The following is a 23,057-nucleotide window of genomic DNA, read 5'->3' on the forward strand; positions in this document are numbered from 1 at the left end:
CGAGATTCATTACTGGACCACGAGCATGCAACAACGAACAATAAAGGTAAGAAAGTTATATTACTCTAAATTCATATTAGGATGATACCTTTCTTTCTCCATGTCTTCAACCCTGTATGTACTCTGTTGTTAGAGTGAACAGTGTGACGGGGATTTGTGGTCAACTAGGCACACCAGTGAGACCACACAGGTTTAAAATAATAATTTGTAGCTTAATATACTACTACTGATTTTAATATTTGTCCCCCGGAGAAAGAGGTGCAGTACAAAGCGCGCGTATGACAAGTGGTATATATTTCTTGGCTCTACTGACTGATATTGTGTCAGTTACCTCCAATTGAGCTATTTGGTCTGTGCTGAAAGAGATGCAAAGGTAGTTGTAACTGCTTTACAAACTGAAGTAAATTGACCAAAATTACACACACAATATACGCCATCACAAGTTCCCGGTTAGGCGAAGAGCAAATTGTCAACAGGCACAGGAGGTTACAAAATTTGAAAAGTGAGACCATATTTTACAAATAGCAGTGTGCACAAAGTGCACAATGATTTGATGGCACAGATAAGGTTAAGGAAGTGAAAACAACAGAGCACACTTCCACCTATTTTCAGAGGGGGTTCAAGGGTTACATTCAATGATGGCACAAATGTATCACTTTCAACAGAGACTATTAATTTACCGGTTTTGTCTATACGAAGAAGCACTCCAATTACATCAATTCATAAGTTAAAACCACCTTTGCATTACTTTAGTTAAACCTCTCTCCTTTGCGAGCATAAAAATGATTCAATGTTCAACAACTTCAACACTGCAGACCTCAGTGCAAAGACATGTCAATATTACCTCACATTACAAGAGCAAGTACAAATCTGTTTTTATGAACATTAAGAAGCTGCTCAGTTCAACATTTTTCCCATGTATAAAACTAAAAATGATAGCAAAAATATGCTGAATTACATACGATGGAAGCAAACACAAATTGAGCCTTTCATACAGTGGAATTTTACCAATAAATTATTCAAGCTTTCAAAAATTTGAATGACAAGTCGTTTCGGTTGCAAATGTTGCTATTTTATATGCATCACGTAGGTGACTCAAGATGGGATCTTACAATTTCAATATCAATCGCAGTATTACATCTGGACAAATGAAACAGCTATCGTATAATAAACACAGTGTGTAGGCTAGAGAATAATGTGGCCAAATCCAGTGTTCAAGAATGGGAAAGGAAATCATTCTTCTGTGCAGATTACATAACGTAATCTTTGTCGAGGTGTGTACCTCGACAATGGCGTTGCACATAACTGACTTAAATGTTCGAAACTACAACTACGAGGCATGTTTTTTAAGTAAGGTCCATTTGAACATAAGTACACAATGAAAGGTTATTTCAAAAAAGGAAATTTATTTTCAGTAAGTACATACCTCACTCTATTTTTCAACAAGTTTGTTGAAACACGTATTGTACCTCTCAACCAATTTTAAAATACACTTTCATAAAAATTTGCTGCCTGCTCCGATAACCAAGGGTTCACTGCCATTTTCACATCATTGACATCATTGTAACGGTTGCCACTGGTGTGCTGTTTGAGGTGGAGGAACAGATGGTAATCGCTCGGCGTAATATTGGGACTGTAGAGTGGGTGGTCTAAAACTTCCCAGTCAAAACTGTCCAATAAATCGTGGGTCTGAGCTGCAGTGTGAGGTCTTGCGGTGTCACGGAGAAGGACAATTCCCTTTGTCACCATGCCACACTTTTTATTTTGAATCACTCTGCGTAGCTTTCTCAGGGTTTGGCTGAATGCTTCTGCATTGATAGTGTTTCCTTGTTGCATGAAATCGACAAACAAAACACCATGCCTATCCTAAAACACCGACGCCACGATTTTGCGCTGGGGCAGAGTCTGTTGGGCCTTCACCTTTACAGGTGAGTGTGTGTGTTTCCATTTCATTTTCCGTGGCTTTGATTCGGGCATGATATGTGAAACCCACGTTTCGTCTCCAGTTACGATCTAACTCAAGAAGCCGTCACCTTCTTCGTGTTAATGAGTCAAGAACTCCATCACACATTCAAATCTTTGGCTTTTGTGGTCCTCTGTTAGGAATTTTGGGACCCAAAAGGAGCATAGTTTCCTGAACTTTAGGTGTTCAGAAACAATGTCGTCAAGCACTAATCTCGACACATCAGGAAATTCGTTTGAGAGACCTGTTATTGTGAAGTGCCTGTTCTCACAAATCTTCACTACAACTGAAGCCACCAAATTGTCTGTAATCAAAGAAGGGCAGCCAGAGCGGTCCTCATCACAGACGCTGTCATGGCCATATTTGAATTCTCATACGCATTAATGCACTTTGCTTTCACTCATAACAGTATCACCATACACTTCACAAATCTGTCAATGAATTTCTGCAGCAGAAAGGTTCCTTGCTGACAAAAATCTTATCACTGAGCAAACCTCACACGCAGCAGGTGAGTTCCTAAACTCGATTCCTAAACATTTTGAAAGCACAGAACAGAACCTTACAGGTCAGCTCTAGTATCTACAACAAAACGGACCTTACTTAAAAAACATGCCTCGTATAATAATTGGCATAGTGTAATTGTGTTTCCTACAGTGCTAATGTGGATCCTATCTTCTCTGTAGAAATTTTTAAATTTTAAATAATACTTCACAATTCCTTTCAGTTGTTATATTATGTAAGGTGTTAGGAGGTGGTTTTCCATTGGTTGTATAAGACATAGTGGAAGGGATTAGCAGCTACTTAAAGCCCAGCACTCAGCTGGTGTCTTTGGTTGCAATATACTGCTGGAATTAAATGACATGTCACAGTTGGACATAATATCCCACTGCTCAGGGCTTGGGATATTATGCTGATGGGAGTCATTTATACTTGTGTAGATCCAATTTTTAGAATGCTTTTGACATTATTCCGGTGACGGATCCTTAAGATTTTTCAAAAGTCCGATGGTGGTCGGTACAATGAAACCAGTACCTCGTCAATTAAAAAGAAGTGCAACAAAGTCTTAGTTTTTATTGGTAACAACTGGCATCGCAACCAAATGATTCAACTAAAAGTCCCAAATCTAAATGGAACTAAATGCCGCTCCTTCCGAACCTGAGACCCATACCTTAAGAACTGTACCACCCCATTCATAGAGATTCCACGCCCTATCTTTTACCTCAACTGTCTCTTTCTCACAAGCTACATTATTTCTTTGACCACAAATTACAGGAAAGCACTTTTCAAGACATTCATTGCTTCAGTTCGATCACATTGCATTTACCATAACTGTTTGGGGATTTTCACAGATAATTTCAACTTCCGCTGGGAATGCAGTACTTTATATGACATTGCACTTCAGTATCTGACATCACCCAACACACTTTCGGATAACTCCCTCTGCCCCAGACAACAGCACTATAATGTAGTATCCCACTTCTTACGATTCACAACAAATAGTCGACTGCTGAACACAACAAAAACTCTAGGAAAAATTTCAAAATGTCATTTGGTCACTTGGCAAGTGCACCAGTAACACAGCATCAGACGTGCATTACATTAACCTGTGAATTTACCTAACACTTCTGGAAAACAACTTGCAGGTGTGCAATTTGTGAAACATACCGGAAGACTTCTCCCATTTGTTGTGATAATTTTCAGTGGAAAGTTTCAGCTCAACGTGAGGATGAAACGCTCAACATCTGTCAAAGACTGATGCATTCTCTGTCTTCTTTCCACTGTCAAGAAAGTGCAGGACGTCGCCATTCAGGTATCTGTAGTCCATTACTTCTCTCTTCCATTAGAAAATACTTCTCTTCTCACTGCACAGCTGTCTCAGTTATCACCAAGTATGAAACTGTAACAAAAAAAAAAAAAAAAAAAAAAAAAAAAAAAAAAAAAAAAAAAAGCTATGTATCAGGAATTTAAAACAAATTTCACACCGGTGTTGTTATAACTGTTGTGAAACCATAACAAGCACTAACACTGTACAGAAAATGAGTAGTGCTGTAATAAGATAACATGCATGACATTCATTCTAGCAAGTTAAAACACTTGCTTCATCAATGTGTTTGGTGGTGTGTGTGGTTTGAAGTAGTTCTCCTCACTGCTCTATCCTGTGCTGGCTCCTACATCTCTCTGTAACTGTTGCCATCTACATCCATCCGAACCTGCTAATTAGTCGAGCCTGCCGGTCTAGCAGTAAAGCACTAGAGTGGAAACCGAGAGCTCGTGGGGTTTAATCCTATTACAACCTCCGATTTTTCAGTACGCATTTTAAACTAGCCTTCAACTCTCAACGATGTGACGAATTGCTAGCAACGACACCCGGCTCGGGTTCAGCTTTAAACTGTAGGTTTCACAGCCTAATAACTAGGGTAGGTCGCGGACATGGAAGCCGCCGAAGTCGTGTTTGATTGAAAGACTTGCAGCAGGTCACTGAGCCACACAAAATTATCATTACCTGCTTATTGTAGTCAAGTGTTACATGCTATGTGGGCAAATAACATTTCACACTACTCCTAGTACAAGGTAAGATGATCGTGACAGAGTAACATTACATAGGGAATAAGTCACGGAACGTATACTGTGTGCAGGTGTTTGTTTTTGCACATGAAGACACTAAATGATAACAGCAAGGCACGTTGACGAATACACGGCTTTACCTGCCATGGGAGGGGCCTTTTACGTTTTGGCGTCGCGGCTCCACAGTGGCTCGATCGTCAAAGAATGACTGCACTCTCAGAGCAAGAAGACAAACGACAAGACGGTTTTGAGACAAATGAAATATATTGTAATCTGGAATGCCACGTTGAGTCTTCGAGGTGTATCTTGAAGTTATGTTCTAGTCTAATTCACGAGTGACACTAATGGTCTGTATACCCAATGAAGAAAATCTACGTTTGTAAAAGGAAAGTGGTGGAAGGCTGCAGAACGTGAAGATATCGAGCTTTTCTTCGGCTACACGTGGGATTTCAGAGGCACTGGTCAGCCGGATCTCTATTTCGAGAGAATCAACTACCTCGACCGTATTAAATGAAAAAGATAAATATGTCAGATATTACACCGGGTGACAGGTCTCGTGAAGTGTTCTGACTCGACTTCGAGAACAAGGAGCGAGCCTGCAGCTACATAAAACCCTAAACCGATGAGGAAAACTCTTCAGTAGTCGAGTCTCGTTGTCCATCTACAATCTGCCTGCTCCCTCCCCAAACTAACTACTCTTTGATGCCACACGAAACATCTTACTGATGTACTTGTGGACTTCAGTGAGAAAGTTACACATAGGCATTCTGGATAAAAACACCTTCAGTCACAATTTTTTCGAGTTTTATTAAATTACGACGGTTGAATGAAAAGTAATGCCTCCACCTTTGTTAATCGGGTTTGGATGGGAATATTTTAATCAATCAAACACATAAATAATGCTTAGAATGTGATCTTTAATTACCAATATTCACTTTTCCACATAATCACTAGCCAATTGGCTACATTTCTGTCAACAATGAACAAGTTTACTGAAGCCGTCACGGAAGAACAACAACCACAGTCTCGCAGTTCTCTCAACGTCTTCATCAGAAGCATAATGATGTTCCCGCAGATCGTCTTTCATTATAGGGAAAAGATGGAAGTGAGACATTGCTAAATCTGGACAGTATGGAGGATGCCGTACGGTGGTGAGACTCAGTTTCTGAAGTTCTGCTGTGGTTTGGCACTGTCATGCTGCAGAAAAACATTTCCCCTTTCCTTTTGGACCCTCATTAGACGTCGTTTCAGAGTTCGCAGTGTTGTATGTAATGCTCTGAATTTATTGTTGTTCAACAATTGAGGAAATATAACACCATCTGCGTCCCAGAACGCTATGGCCATGATTTTTCCCGCTGAGGGCTGCGTCTTGAATTTCTTTTTCCGGGACGAGTCTTTGTGTCGATATTCCACAGACTGACGTTTTGTCTCTGGGCAGTAATGGTGTACCCAAGTTTTGTCTCCTGTCACAATTGAATGGAGAAAGGTGTCACCTTCATTCTCTTAACGTGAGAGGAGTTCCTGGCAAATTTCAAGTCTGTGCTCTTTCGTTTCAGGAGTCAGCATTCGTGGTATCCATCATGCACAGATCTTCCAATAGCCAAGGAAAGCAATAATGTGACCCACACATTCTAGTGAAATGCTGATTGTGTTTAAAATTTCTCTCAGAGTGATACGGCGATCTTCCTGAATCAATCTGTCAACATTTTGCTTGTGAAACTCAGTGGCTGCTGTCACGGGACATCCAACTCTTTGTTTGTCATGCAGGTCAGATGTTCCCACCTCAACGTCTTCAAACTTACTTGCCCAATGACGCACAGTACTCACATCAACAAGGGGCTGATGACCTTAGCAGTTAAGTGCCGTAAGATTTCACACACACTTGATTTCACATCAACACAATCACCATAAAGTGCTTTCATTCTGTGCTGAATCAACTTTGGGGTGACAACTTCTGCTGTCAAGAATTCAATGACTACACGTTGCATAAATCACACTGACCGACTGTCTGCACAGGGGGATACTTTACACTGTAACAACACAACTGTTCAATGCTAAGGTTTCCCACCAACAGAAGTTGTAGAGAAGAGGCTACGGAACAAGCCAGTACCTACTGCATACCAATGCTGCCAACTATTGAAGAGTTATGAAGCTACAGGCATTACTTTCCAGTCAACCCTCATACACAAAGCGTTTCAGACCCTGTGGGTCCATCTTCAGGTACAAATTGTCTAATACATAATTTACATTTGCTCTGCAATGATGTGAACATTTACCTGATATGAGAAAGTCAGAAGTTATTTTCCGTATTTCATAAATGGAGTGCAGAGAAATATGAGGTCTCTTCAAAAAATTCCGGAACTTTGTCCACAATATTTTCCAAGCTTACCTTTACTTATTGTATAGAATTGGAAGGAAAATCAGCGTTGGCCGTATTTTGTTGTTTTATTGTCAGCAAAATAGATCTTCGGTCACTTAGTGACCATACTCAGTGCTGCAATATACGATTAAAATTGGTAGGCACTGAGAATGGTCACTAAGTAACCGAAAATCGATTTTGCTGACAATAAAACAACAAAATACGGCCAATGCTGATTTTCCTTCCAATTCTATCCACTATTTGGTCGTGGTGCACACAACACACCATGGAGTTGCCAATAAATCAATTTACTTTTCTGCATGGACTGCTTAAAAATATTCTCCTTCACTATTGATACACTACTTCTAATGCTGTTCCCACTTCCGGTAGCAATCTTGGTACGTCTCTTGCTAGATCACATGAAGCACCATCTGAGAATTTTCTTTTGCCTTATCTGTTATTGCAAATCTTCACCCTTTCAGTGGGGTTTTCAACTTAGGAGGAGAAAATAAATAAAATAAATAAATAAATAAATAAAGGTGCACAGGTGTCAGCTCTGGAGAGTACGGAGGATGAGGCAGCACAACAATTCCGTTTTTTGTGCAATAGTCACAGCACCAACAGGGATGAATGTGCGGATGCGTTAATGTGATGCAAAAGCCAGGAATTGTCACCCCACATTTCAAGTTGTCTCCTCCTCACATTTTCTCACAAGCAATACAGCACGCCACCATAGTACCATCTGTTAACAGTTTGTCCCTGTGGCAAGAATTCATGATGAAGTAATCCTTCTAAGTCAGAGAAGACTAACAGCACAGTGAAATTTGACTTGATCTGACGAGCTTTTTTTGGTCTCCGAGAACCTTTTCCGACCCATTGTGAAGATTGAACCTCGGTGTCCACATCGTAACTGTAGACCCACACCTCATCACAAATTGTGATTCTTTTAAGGGACATCTCTTTCTCATTTGCACGATTCAAAAGCTCGTTACAGATTACGAGGCGAAGGTCTTTCTGGTCTTCACATGTGAGCCACGGGATGAACTCAGCTGCAACATGATGCATTCTGAGATGCTGCATCAGTATTTCACAATGTGATCCAACTGAGATATTACTTTCTGCTGCAATCTCCCAGGCTGTCAGTCTTCAATTCTCACGCACAGTTTCGTTGACATTCTTGACACGAACATCGTCAACAAGCATCAAATGACTAACTGTGTCAGGTTGTGCCCCAAGGCACCTTAAACTTTTAATTGCTACCACCAGATAACTGCATTCTATATAAATGAAATAACTAACCCCACACAGATACAAAAACTTTGATTAAATTAGAATAGAACAGCATAGAAGATGGGCATAAGGCAGTTACTCCATGTTCATTCAGAGATATTTGACCACAGTCAGTCAATAAGAAATAGGAAATCTGTATGCCAGTGACTTGACATGTAATACCTAGATCCTTGAATTTTGGAATGGCACTTGTGGTAGGATCTTACAATTTCTATACTATCTTTTTTTTCTCCTTTCCAATCAATCAATCTTATGGCAATTTCTTCTACTAATTTTGCAATCTAATGTTATTTTATTAAAATTTTTGTCTGAAACTTCCAGGCACATTAAAGCCACGTACCAGACTGGATCCCAAACCCTGGGCCTCTGCCTTTTGCCGGCAAGTGCTCTACCGAGGAGATGAGGTGCCGATGGAATCAAAGCTGTGAGGACGGGTCGTTAGTTGTGCTCGTGTAGCTCAGTCAGTAGAACACCTGGCCGCGAAAGGCAAAGGTCACGGGTTCGAGTCCTTGTCGGCACACACCTTTAATCTGTCAGAAGATATTTATCGGCACTTGCTCCATCGCAGTGTGAAATATTCATTCTCAAAGATTTTATTTAATTGTAAAATCATATATACAAAGAAACAATAGAAATGTCTTTTGTACAACTTGTAAAAAACAAGATTCAAAACGCAAGGACCGTCACTAAAGATAAATGTTGTTGTTGAGGTCTTCAGTCCTGAGACTGGTTTGATGCAGCTATCCATGCTACTCTATCATGTGCAAGCTTCTTCATCTCCCAGTACCTACTGCAACCTACATCCTTCTGAATCTGCTTAGTGTATTCATCTCTTGGTCTCCCTCTACGATTTTTACCCTCCACGCTGCCCTCCAAAACTAAATTGGTGATCCCTTGATGCCTCAGAACATGTCCTACGAACCGGTCCCTTCTTCTAGTTAAGTTGTGCCACAAACTCCTGTTCTCCCCAATTCTATTCAGTACCTCCTCATTAGTTATGTGATCTACCCATCTAATCTTCCGCATTCTTCTATAGCACCACATTTTGAAAGCTTCTATTCTCTTCTTGTCCAAACTATTTATCGTCCATGTTTCACTTCCATACATGGCTACACTCCATACAAATACTTTCAGAAACGACTTCCTGATACATAAATCTATATTCGATGTTAACAAATTTCTCTTCTTCAGAAACGCTTTCCTTGCCATTGCCAGTGTACATTTTATATCCTCTCTACTTCGACCATCATCAGATATTTTGCTCCCCAAATAGCACAACTCCTTTACTACTTTAAGTATCTCATTTCCTAATCTAATTCTCTCAGCATCACCCGACTTAATTCGACTACATTCCATTATCCTCGTTTTGCTTTTGTTGATGTTCATCTTATATCCTCCTTTCAAGACACTATCCATTCCGTTCAACTGCTCTTCCAAGTCCTTTGCTGCCTCTGACAGAATTACGATGTCATCGGCGAACCTCAAAGTTTTTATTTCTTCTCCATGGATTTTAATAACTACTCCGAATTTTTCTTTTGTTTCCTTCACTGCTTCCTCAATATACAGATTGAATAACATCGGGGAGAAATACATACATCTATATATTTACATACAAAGCTACACAAAATCAGGGTTGTCACAAGCTTCCCCAAGTCAAATTCCCTGACATTTCCCCCGATTTCCAGACAAGTTTTAGCATTTTTACTTGACAAATTTTGGTATCTCATGGGAAAGTTAAGACGTACGTTGACAATTTGTCTTTGCAGCTACAGTACATGAACAACAGTGGAAACGAGGAAATATCCACAAAAACTTGCAACATGATGCCATTTCCTGATGTGACTTGCTCCATGCAGTATATCAAATCAGAATTTCAAAGCAGTGCATTCAATTAACAATATAAATATTGCAAACTTTAGAGAAAGCCTACACCAGCTAGACTGGGATGAAGTGTATAAGGAAACTGATGCAAACTTGAAATATAACTTATTTCACGATACATTTTTAAGGGTATTTGAAAATTGTTTTCCCAAGAAAATAGTTAAACAAATTCCAAGAAAACATATAAAAAACCTTGGCTAACTAAAGGAATACGAATATCTTGCTACAGTAAAAGAGAACTGTATCTAACAGCAAGAGGGAGTACTGACCCTGAAATTGTTCAATATTATAAAAACTATTGTGCGGTACTAAGAAAAGTTATTAAAAAGTCCAGAAGCATGTGTATCATGTCTGAGATCAGTAACTCTGATAATAAAATTAAAGCAATTTGGAATATTATTGAAAGGGAAACAGGGCAACCAAGAGTACAGGAAGACTTTAGTGCCATAAGACTGAATGGCAAGTGTCCTAACAAACAATCAGAAATTGGAAATATTTTCAATAATCATTTTTTAAATGTTGTGGAGAAAATAGGATCTAGATCTTCACTAGAAGAGGCAAGGCTACTAATAGAAGAGGCCATATCTGTGCAGTTTGATACAACTGCATTTCCACCAATCAGTAAAATAATAAACTCACTGAAAAGTAAAAGCTCTTACGGAATTGATGGCATTTCCAGCAAGGTAGTTAAAGCTTGTTCCCCACAGATAGGTAGGATTCTCAGCCACGTATGTAATAGCTCTCTGGAGCAGGGTGTTTTCCCCTATAGACTGAAATATGCCATTGTAAAACCATTGCATAAAAAGGGGGATACAACGGATGTCAACAACTATCGCCCAATATCTCTTCTGACAGCTCTATCAAAACTTTTTGCGAAAGTAATGTATTCAAGAGTAGCCTCCCATATTTGAAAAAATAAAGTACTAACAAAATGTCAGTTTGGTTTTCAGAAAGGCTTTTCAACAGAAAATGCTATATTCACTTTCACTCATCAAATATTAAATGCTCTGAATAACCGGACACACTCATTGGTATTTTTTGTGATCTCTCAAAGGCCTTTGATTGTGTAAATCATGGAATTCTTTTAAATAAGCTAAATCATTACGGTTTGAGGGGGGCAGTGCACAAATGGTTTAATTCATACTTAACTGGAAGAATGCAGAAAGTTGAAATAAGTGGTTCATGTAGTGTTAATACAACAGCTGATTCCTCAAACTGGGGGGCTATCAAGTACGGAGTCCCACAGGGTTCGGTCTTAGGTCCTTTACTGTTCTTGATATACATTAATGACTTACCATTCCATATTGATGAAGATGCAAAGTTAGTTCTTTCTGCTAATGATACAAGTATAGTAATAACATCCAAAAACCAAGAACTAAGTGAGGTAATTGTAAATGATGTTTTTCACAAAATTATTAAGTGGTTCTCAGCAAACAGACTCTCTTTAAATTTTGATAAAACACAGTATATACAGTTCCGTACAGTAAATGGCACAACTCCAGTAATAAATATAGACTTTGAACAGAAGTCTGTAGCTAAGGTAGAATTTTCAAAATTTTTAGGTGTGTCCATTGATGAGAGGTTAAACTGGAAGCAACACATTGATGGTTTGTTGAAACGTCTTAGTTCAGCTATGTATGCTATTAGGGTTATTGCGAATTTTTGTGATAAGAATCTCAGTAAATTAGCTTGCTATGCCTACTTTCATTCACTGCTTTCGTATGGCATCATATTCTGGGGTAATTCATTGTTGAGTAGAAAAGTATTCATTGCTCAAAAACGTGTAATCAGAATAATTGCTGGAGCCCACCCACGGTCATCCTGCAGACATCTATTTAAGGATCTAGGGATCCTCACAGTATATATATTCACTTATGAAATTTGTTGTTAATAATCCAACCAGTCCAAAAGTAGTAGCAGAGTGCATAGCTATAACACCAGGAGAAAGGATGATCTTCGCTATGCAGGGTTAAATCTGACTTTGGCACAGAAAGGGGTAAATTATGCTGCCACAAAAGTCTTAGGTCACCTACCATACAGCATCAAAAGCCTGACAGATAGTCAACCAACATTTAAAAATAAATTAAAAGAATTTCTAGATGACAACTCCTTCCACTCATTGGCTGAATTTTTAGATATAAATTAAGGAAGGGGGAAAAAAAACTAACTTAAGCATTAGTGTCATGAAATATTTTGTGTAATGTAATATTTTGTGTGATGTAATATCTTGTACAGACATCTTTCTTTAACCGGACACGTTCTACATCATTACGAAGTGTCGTATTCATGATCTATGGAACAAGTATTAATCTAATCTAATCTTAAGTACTAACATCTGCATATTTTGTAATGAACTGTTTTTAGATGGAGACAGCAAGCCAAACGGTACATGTGTTTCATGACGACTTCTGATGTTATTTGATTTCAATAAAACTAAACATATTTGGTGACAAAAATACTCATTTCCTTGGAGTTGCAAGTTCACTGATTTCAGAAATAATCTCAAAAGTAGGCTTCTTGAAAAAAGTGTATAAGGTGGAGAAGAATTCTGTAAACCATTGCTGCAGGTGACTGCCATTAAAATATTGGTTCTATTTTCATTACAGCCTATTATTACGCACTGCGGTACACCTATTATTTTACAGGTATTCTGTGATATTTCTTTCGTGAAATATAGGAGTACATAGCATACAAACCACCAGCGACTGACAATTTTTTTATTCTTTTCGTCCATACTTTGTAACACATAAACTACACTACTGGCCATTAAATTTGCTACACTACGAAGATGATGTGCTACAGACGCAAAATTTAACCGACAAGAAGAAGATGCTGTGATATGCAAATGATTAGCTTTTCAGAGCATTCACACAAGGTTGGCACTGGTGGCGACACCTACAGCGTGCTGACATGAGGAAAGTTTCCAACCGATTTCTCATACACAAACAGCAGTTGACAGGCATAGCCTGGTGAAACATCGTTGTGATGCCTCGTGTAAGGAGGACAAATGCGTACCATCACATTTCTGACTTTGATAAAGGTCTAATTGTAGCCTATCGCGGTTGCGGTTTATGATATCGCGACATTGCTGCTCGAGTTGGTCGAGATCCAATGACTGTTAACAGAATATGAATCTGTGGGCTCAAGAGGGTAAGACGGAACGCCGTGCTGGATCCCAACGGCCTCGTATCACTAGCAGTCGAGATGACGGGCATCTTATCCACACGGATTGTGCAGCCACATCTCGATCCCTAAGTCAACAGATGGGGACGTTTGCAAGACCATCTGCACGAACAGTTCGACGACGTCTGCAGCATCACGGACCATCAGCTCTGAGACCATGGCTGCTGTTACCATTGACACTGCATCACAGACAGGAGCACCTGTGATGGTGTAATCGAAGACGAACCTGGGTGCACAAATGGCAAAACGTCATTTTTTCGGATGAATGCAGGTTCTGTTTACAGCATCACGATGGTCGCATCCGCATTTGGTGACATCGCAGTGAGCCCACATTGGAAGCGTGTCTTCGTCATCGCCATACTGGCATGTTACCCAGTGTGATGGTATGGGATGCCATCAGTTACACATCTCTGTCACTACTTTTTTGCACAGACGGCAGTTTGAACAGTGGACGTTACATTTCAGAAGTGTTATGACCCGTGGCTCTACCCTTCATTTGATCTTTGCGAAACCCTACATTTCAGCAGGATAATGCACGACCACATGTTGCAGGTCCTGTACGGGCCTTTCTGGATACAGAAAATGTTCGACTGCTGCCCTGGCCAGCACATACTCCAGACGTCTCACCAACTGAAAACGTCTCGTCAAGAGTGGCCGAGCAATTGGCTCGTCACAATGCGCCAGTCAGTACTCTCGATGAACTGTGGTATCGTGTTGAAGCTGCATGGGCAGCTGTACCTGTACACGCCATCCGAGCTCTGTTTGACTCAATGCCCAGGCGTATCAAGGCCGCTATTACGGCCTGAGTTGGTTGTTCTGGGTACTGATTTCACAGGATCTATGCACCCAAACTGCATGAAAATGTAATAACATGTCAATTCTAGTATAATATATTTGTCCAATGAATACCTGTTTATCATCTGCATTTCTTCTTGGTGTAGCAATTTTAATTGCCAGTAGTGTACTTTTGGAGTGCCAAAATGTACTAGAACAAATAAAATGTCTATAAAACGCCATACTATACAACAAACTTGCGGTGAAACAGTTGCAGTTCTGGAAATCCATTGCTTGTGTCCTCTGGCCTGCTGAGAAGCACTGCAGTCCTGAGTCCGAGGATAAACCGTGAAAATCCGCTGCATTACGCCACACACAGAGAGACCCAGCCTGCGGGCAGGTCGGCGAGACTAGATCTGACAGGCAGAGCCTGCAGATCAGTGGAAACCGAACGGCTTCAGATCGGCTGGTCCGATCCGTTACAGATACCCGCAGAAACGGCCTGCAGTTTTGCCCCGTCACAGAAATCCACGTGTGTGGCCTCCCATTCGAGAGGCACAGATATCGTCATGATCAAATGACGCCCCAGTGATCGGTCGAGGAAACAGGTAACTTGTTCAACTACTCTGAGGATCAATAATAAACTTATTGTAAGGGCAATTTCTGGGGACTCGGACATGTAGAAAAGACAATCACACTCTCACAACTAAATTTTCAGCCACAGATTTTGTCAGAAAACGAGAGTGCACACACATTCACACAGCCACAACTCGTGCTCACACGACCGCTGTCTCCGACCACTGCATCCACAGTCTCTGATAATCGGACCCGAACAAACCACTCCTCACGCTTCCCCGCCTCTCGTCGGCAGCTACTAGGCTAGTGTCGAGGAGTGGTGGCAGCCCTGACTGCAAGCTGAGGGGAGTGGTAGGAAGGAGAGAAGCAGCAGTAATGGGGGAGTTGGGAAGCAGCGTGTGCACTCAGCTGCATCCAGCCAGTGACGATGCATGATACCTCAGTAAACAAACCATTCCCTGCCCCCCTTTCAAAATTTCCTGTTTGTGTTTGAAATTCCCTGATTTACAGAACCTGTGGCCACCCTGAAAATATGATGTACAGTTCAGCTTTAGAAGTCATTTGACAACTGAAAATGCTATATTCTCTTTTCTCTGTGAGGTAATGGATGGGCTAAACAAAAAGTTTCGAATGCTTGGCGTATTTTTTGATTTAACAAAGGCATTTGACTGTGTTGATCTCACAATATTGCTCAAGAAGTTGGACCATTACGAAATAAGGGGAGTAGCTCACAATTGGTTCACCTCTTACTTTAGCAACAGACAGCAAAATGTCATTATTCACAATGTTGAGAATGGCTGCGATGTGGGATGTGAGTGGGGTACTGTCAAGTGGGGGGTGCCCCAGGGATCAGTGTTGGGGCCACTCCTGTTCCTTATTTATATTAATGATATGGCCTTTAGTATTATGGGTAACTCTAAAATATTTCTGTTTGCTGATGACACTAGCTTGATAGTAAAGGATGTTTTGTGCAACATTGACTCGGTTTCAAGTAGTGCAGTACATGACCTTAGTTCATGGCTTGTGGAAAATAAACTAACATTAAGTCACAGTAAGACTCAGTTTTTACAGTTTCTAACACACAATTCAACAAAACCTGATGTTTTAATCTCACAGATCGAGCATATGATTAGCGAAAGTGAACAGTTCAAATTCCTAGGTGTTCAGATAGATAGTAAGCTTTCGTGGAAAGCCCACATTCAGGATCTTGTTCAAAGACTTAATAATGCCATTTTTACTATTCGAACGGTATCGAAAGTGAGTGATATTTCAATACGTAAATTAGTCTACTTTGCTTATTTTCATTCACTTATGTCGTATGGTGTTACGTTTTGGGGTAACTCCTCCCATTCTAGGAGGATATTTTTGGCTCAGAATTGGGCGGTTTGGGCAATAAGTGGTGTGAGTTCACGAACCTCTTGTCGACCTCTGTTCACGAGTCTGGGTATTTTGACATTGGCCTCTCAATATGTATATTCCTTATGTCGTTTCTTCTTACCAATATTAGTTTATTTCCAACAATAAGCAGCTTTCACTCGGTTAATACTCAGCAGAAATCAAACCTCCATTTGGATCGGACTTCCTTAACTCTTGTGGAAAAAGGTGTGCAGTATACTGCTGCATCCATTTTCAATAAGCTGCCACTCGAATTTAAAAATCTTGGCAGTAATCCACGCGCTTTCAAATTGAAACTGAAGAGTTTCAACATGGGTCACTCATTCTATTCTGTCGAGGAGTTCCTTGAAAAATTAAGCTGATTCTCATTGGATAGCTGATAGCGTTTGCTCAAACTTATGGACTGATTTTCTTGCAGGTTCATGAACATTTATTTTTATCTGTTATTACTTTTATGCCGTAAGTTCATGTACTGACATGTTCCATGAACTTGGAGATTTGCTCCTCAGTTTGGTCATACGGAATTTGACATGCAAATAAATAAATAAATAAATAACAATACCTGCTGTTAGTGTACCGGAGGGGCGGCTCCCAAAACCGACTGTCGAATATGCAATATTTTGGTGTCTTGGAATGACATTATAAATTATTCTTGTGCATTCCTGTTCTAAAGATGCTGTAGGTGACTGCCATTAAAATGCTGGTTCTATTTTCATTACAGTCTGTTATTACCCACTGCGGTACACCTATTATTTTACAGGTATTTTGTAATATTTCTTTCATGAAATATAGGAGTACATAGCATACAGACTACCAGCGACTGACAATTTTTTTTCTTCTTGTCGTCCATACTATGTAACGTATAAACTATTTTTGAAGTGCCAAAATGTACTACAACAAATAAAATGTCTATAAAATGCCACACTATACAACTATACTATATTTTCTCGAGGGGATGCTACTCAGAGTTACGCGGCCTCTGGAAAAATTACAGTTGCAGTTTCCCTCGCTTTCAGCCATTTGCAGCACCAGCACAGAAAGGCCGTTTTGGCTGATGTTACACGACCAGATCAGTCAATCATCCAGACTTTTGCATCGGCAACAACTGAAAAGGCTGTTGCCTCTCTTCAGGAACGACATGTTTGTCTGGCCTCACAATAGATAGCCCCGGCCCCGGCCCCCCCCCCCCCCCCCCCCCCCCATTGCTGAGGCACGTAAGCCACTCACCCGATGGTAAAGTCTGTGTTTCATCAATACTGAAGTACCAAATGTTGTGCCTACATGCGAAGTAGAATCATCACCTCAGCAGACATTGTTCTCGTGAAAATGCTGACCAGAAAGTTACAACATGGCACGATTGAATGACCGACAAGTAGTGTGGGAGAGGAGTTGTGTGTACGTCGTAGGATGCAGCCAGAACATTTGGCCACGTACAGACACTGTCTCCGACTCCAGCTAAGCACGACATACAGCCAAGTTGATTTGGATTTAAAATTGCACCACATAAAAAGCTATTGGTTCTGCAGATGAAAAACAGGGGCTTACAAAAATAAGGAGACTTTGCAAAGCGATCTATGAAGAAGACTCAAATACAATAGCAGTTTTGAGTGAAGAGGGACAGTATCACTTAAATAAATCAGTTAATACACAAAACTCTTCACTGCCCACATGCGACTGAAGTGTGCCTTACTCCTGGTGGAATCGGACCAAGATTTTTGAGGACAATGGCATAATAGTGTCAGTGAACTCCAAATGTTATGTGGAGGTGCTGTACACATTGCTTCTGCCAGAATTGCAGAGACTACAGATAAACATGAGAAGTATTTGTTTTGAACAGCACAGTGCCACATCGCATACTGTAAGTGATTCCGTGGTAGTTGTACACAATATTTTCTGTGGACACCTCATTTCACGTTTCAGTGATGTCCGAGATCACCAGAGTTGCCCACTTGTGACTTCCTTGAGGGGGTATTTTAAAGAGCATGTCTGTGTCAACAAACTGTAAAGTTTCATGGAGTTGAAAGCTGCTATTAAAGAAGATGTGTTTTTGACCTGATTGACCAATATGTATCCACCTCAGTTATGAGTAACTTCTTGCTGAAAATTCTATTGGAGAGAATGTATGTCACTTAGATGACATAATATTTTGTAAGTTACCATGTCAGTCAAAACAAAGCTGTGAGCCCTTGCTATTGTACAAATGGATTCATTTTCTTAACAATCAACATACTACAGTTCAATTGAAAACCACATGTTTGCTGTAGTTCAACCTGTACAGGCACTGTGATAAAAAGTATCTGGACACCTCCAAAAACATACATTTTTCATATTAGGTGCTGTGCTGCCACCTACTAGCAGGGGCTTAAAAAAGTAAGGAGACTTTGCAAAGCGATCTATGAAGAAGACTCAAATACAATAGCGGTTTTGAGCGAAGAGGGACAGTATCACTTAAATAAATCAGTTAATACACAAAACTCTTCACTGTCCACATGCGACTGAAGTGTGCCTTACTCCTGGTGGAATCGGACCAAGATTTTTGAGGACAATGGCATAATAGTGTCAGTGAACTCCAAATGTTATGTGGAGGTGCTGTACACATTGCTTCTGCCAGAATTGCAGCGAACTCAGTAGTCATTAGACATCATCAGAGAGCAGAATGGAGCACTCCGCGGAACTCACGGACTTCGGACGTGGTCAGCTGATTGGGTTTCACTTGTGTCATACATATGTGCTTGAGATTTCCACACTCCTAAACATCCCTAGGTCCACTGTTTCCAATGTGATAGTGAAGTGGAAATATGAAGGGACACGTACATCACGAAAGTGTACAGGTCGACCTCGCCTGTTGACTAACAAGAGACCGCCAAGAGTTGAAGAGGGTCGTAACGTGTAATAGGCAGACATCTATCCAGACCATCACACAGGAATTCCAAATGGATCAGGATCCACTGCAAGTACTATGACATTTAGGCAGGAGATGGGAACACTTTGATTTCATGGTCTAGCAGCTGCTCATAAGCCACACATCACACTGGTAAATGCCAAACGACACCTCGTTTGGTGTAAGAAGTGTAAACATTGGATGACTGAACAGTGGAAAAGTGTTGTGTGGAGTGACAAATCATGGTACACATGTGGCCATTCGACGGCAGTGTGTGGGTATGGTGAATGCTCAGTGAGTGTTATCTGCCAGCATGTGTAGTGCCAACAGTAAGACTACGAGACGATGGTGTCATGGTGTGGTAGTGTTTTTATGGAGGGGGCTTGCATCTTCTTGCTTCCCACTGTTGAAGAGCAATTCGGGAATGGCGACTGCATCTTTCAACACGATTGAGCACCTGTTCGTAATGCACAGCCTGTGGCGAAGTGGTTACACGACAATAACATCCCTGCACAGAGTCCTGACCTGAATCCTATAGAACACCTTTGGGATATTTTGGAACGCCAACTTCGTGCCAGGCCTCACCGACCGACAGCAATACCTCTCCTCAGTGCAGCACTCGTGAAGGATGGGCTGCCATTCCCCAATAAACCTTCCAGCACCTGGAGAGTAGAAGCTGTCATCAAGGCTACGGGTGTGCCAACCCCATACTGAATTCCAGCGTTACCGACTGAGGGCACTATGAACTTTTAAGCCATTTTTCAGCCTTTTGTCCAGATACTTTTGATCACATAGTGTACCTATTTTATGACTATTTTTCCCTAACTGTAGACTACCATGATAAATATTTTGTAATACTGTACGAGGTTTCATTTTTGGAATAACATGCCTCTTTGAGAGAAAATGTCACCCAACATCTACCTAACCGACAAATGATGTTTGTATGATGTGAGAGTATTTTTAGTAGTCAAGAGTTTAGCTTAGAAATGACTGCTGTTTCAAAGTTTGTTCTTATGTGTGCATGTGCATGGTTTCGGTTGATACAGCACATCTGCAAAGCACAATGACAGTTGCAGCTTTACTGTGGGCTGCAGTACATATTGGTTTTATGGGTTATTTTGTGCTGCAGTGTCCTGACTTGAAGATGCGACATGTGCCACAGAACAGTACTGTGACAATGAGAGTGACATCATGGAGATAAGAGTCGGGGTTTAAGAAAATTTTACAGCTTCCAGCACAGGAGAAGTTGCAGGGGAGAAGGGGTCCAGAAGGGGCATATAACAAACAACATGAGGAAAAGGCTAAATTGCTACTCACTTCAAAGATGTTCTGCGAGCGCGCGTGCACACACACACACACACACACACACACACACACACACACACACACACACACACATATGCAAGCAATAATGCGTAATTGTGCCTATCTACTCAACAGATCATCTTTACAGTGAGTAGCAAACTATCCTTTTCCTAATATTGTTGCTATTGAAACATGGAGTTTCCACTGTTTGAAAACATAACATAGTTATCCTGTATGTTAAATCGAGAAGAGAGAGTTCAGAATATAAAAATAATGGGAATCATAATCCAAATATACACATGCTATGAACCTAGGGATCCCTTTACCCTCGGAAGTAAGGATAACATTGGAATTTCAATCCCCCACCTCCACAGTAGAATGACTTGAATCAGATACCTAACTGGGTGAGAAAGAAAGTACGCCCTCCCCTTCCTATCCCATTTCCTCTACTCCCCTAAAAGATCAAAAGTAGCCAAACAGCACAAATTACACTCGGCCCAAAAATGACAACTGCTCTAGCAAGTGGGTCTCCATTCAATGCTTGCAGATGAAAATATATATTAAAAAATGCCTGAATAAAAAAAGTCACGAGCTTGAATCTCAAACAAGAAAAGAACTGGAAACAACAATTGTATACAACAGGTACCCACAAATTTCGAACGAACAGCTTTCCTCGATTCAGGAGGATACTGAAGAGGAGAGGGACAAAAAATGGACATAAGAAAGAGAGAGCAACTTGGGGAGAAGATGAAGTACTGGACAAAAAAATACAAAACAAAGGAACTGAAGTTCCTACATGGTCCCAGAACAGTACAAAAATAAACCTCACGAATGAAACAGGCAAGACAAATTTTGGCCTTGCCAGTCACAGAGCTAAATTATGATTTCCTAGAGAAACTGAATCCCACTTTGCAACCTACTCTCCAGTGATGGCAGGATCTATAAAGTTAAAGTAATCCCACCCCTTTAACTTTATTATACAAGGTGTTGGGAAAGTTGTTTTCTGTTGGGACACATGTTGGAAATGAAGTCCACAGATGTCTGGACAGGTCGGATCCCGAATGATGGTGGTGTGGTGCGGCGCGTCGTAATCCCCCGCTCGTGCTTTGTGACACAAAAACCAAGTTAATTTCATTCAGTTTTTGTGTCACAAAGCACGTGCGGGGGATTACGACGCGCCGCACCACACCACCATCATTCGGGCGGTCACGACGCGTCGCACCACATGTGCAGGTGATTACAATACCCTACAGATTTTGCTGCTCCCAAAAGAAAAATGTCTGGTGGAGTTATGGCTGGCATGTGAGTGAACCATAGTTGTTTTGAGAGGATAAATTTCCCCAGAAATTCTTCCAGAAGACACACAGTGTTCTTAGCTGTGAGCATAGTTGCACCATTTTGTTAAAACCATGAGTGGTTGATTTTGTTTGTCTTTAGCTGACTGATGAAATTGTGAATCGTCAAACACTAATATTCCCTATTCACAGTTTTTCAAAAAGTAAAGGTTCAATAATGCACTATCTGAATATTATTACCCATACTTCAATTTTCCAATCACGCAATGGCATTTGAAGCACAGCACGAGAGTTCTCCCTTGAACATAATCGTGTGCTTTGTGTGTTAACATGACCGAACATGTGTAACCGGGCCTCACCTTTATAGGACGTGTCATCAAGAATATCAACGGTATTCCTCTTCATAAATGATATAACCATTCGCTGTAATGAATTCACTTTTCATGATCCACATCTTTCAACACTTGCACTGCTGTCACTTTATATTTGGAAAGTTTCAATGTTTGCCTAACCAGTTTATGCACAATTGCAAGCCTAATATCTTTCTCTTGTGACAAACCGCACAACAATTTTGCTGGACTCTGCTGCATAGAGCCGGAAGTATGCAACAACTTCTGTTTGTTTACTTTAGGTGACCTGCCAGTTTGTCTGGCACCTAATACTGAAACATGCATGCAACAATAAAAAATACATTCCTCAGTTGAAAGCACAATATGTTAAAAACACATTTCACATCTAATCACTACATGTTGCATTCAACAGTTAAATATCACGCAACAGTAGAACAAATACAAATTAAAAAACAATAGTGTATCTATGGGAAAAAAAGAAAATACAGTTGTCCCAACATGTGTTCGGACATCTCTGTTACAAAATTCCAACATAATCTACATGTGTAGTCTGTAGTCCAGTGCACAGCAACTTACGGAACACACTGTACATTAGGGTGAGAATCTTCCACTACTGAAACTAAACAAACAGGAACGAGACCCACCTGTACAGAGACTGCGCGATGGCCCTCGCAATGAGTGGCTTGAGAGGCGGCGCATCTCTGAGAAATACTTCTGGATTGCAATCCAACTTGTCCCCAAAATCAGTCTTAATGTCTACTACAGATGGAGACAAATTTTGATGTTCCAGCTTCCTCTGACCATTTGCCAGCGGGATACCGACGTGATGGCTGTGTCCAGATGAGCTGAGAGGAGGTCGGTTGTCATTCTCCTGAATGGATGATGTCTTCTTGCTATAATTTGAGGAAAAGACCAGAACAAAGCTGTTAGTAAGCTGTGTACTGTGAGGAGACAAAAGTAATTAGTAAACATATTCCACCTCAACTATCATACAGTAGAGCACCGATTATCGGATCTAACTGGGGATACAGCAGTTCAGAAACATTTTTTTAAATTTTATTTTGTGTTATCAAAATTAATACTTTTATTTACCAACAAAAATTACATATATTCATAACTCCCTGAATCCCTTTTATTATTACAAAGGCAGGTACACTATTAATGTCTGTAGTACAACATAGTAAGCAAAAAATATGCAATACATATGCATTCTGCATGTACAGTATTAACACTTTAAAAA

The 23,057-nt window shown here is 40.5% G+C and overlaps 1 protein-coding gene across 2 annotated transcripts in view; it reads right to left on the reverse strand.

The window, feature by feature from the left end:
* Positions 1–902: 902 nt before the first annotated feature.
* Positions 903–23,057, reverse strand: part of LOC126295159 (THAP domain-containing protein 6-like) — a 93,264-nt gene continuing 71,109 nt past the window's right edge. For both annotated transcript variants that reach the window (XM_049987454.1, XM_049987455.1), the window contains exons 4-5: positions 22,462–22,710; positions 903–3,860 (exon numbers count right to left, since the gene is read on the reverse strand). In XM_049987454.1, coding sequence (XP_049843411.1) covers positions 3,839–3,860; positions 22,462–22,710 — 271 coding nt within the window. In that variant the 3' untranslated portion in view covers positions 903–3,838. The remainder of the gene's footprint in view (positions 3,861–22,461; positions 22,711–23,057) is intronic.

This window comes from Schistocerca gregaria, chromosome 11 (assembly GCF_023897955.1).
Source record: "Schistocerca gregaria isolate iqSchGreg1 chromosome 11, iqSchGreg1.2, whole genome shotgun sequence".
Taxonomy (NCBI): Eukaryota; Metazoa; Arthropoda; class Insecta; order Orthoptera; family Acrididae; genus Schistocerca; species Schistocerca gregaria.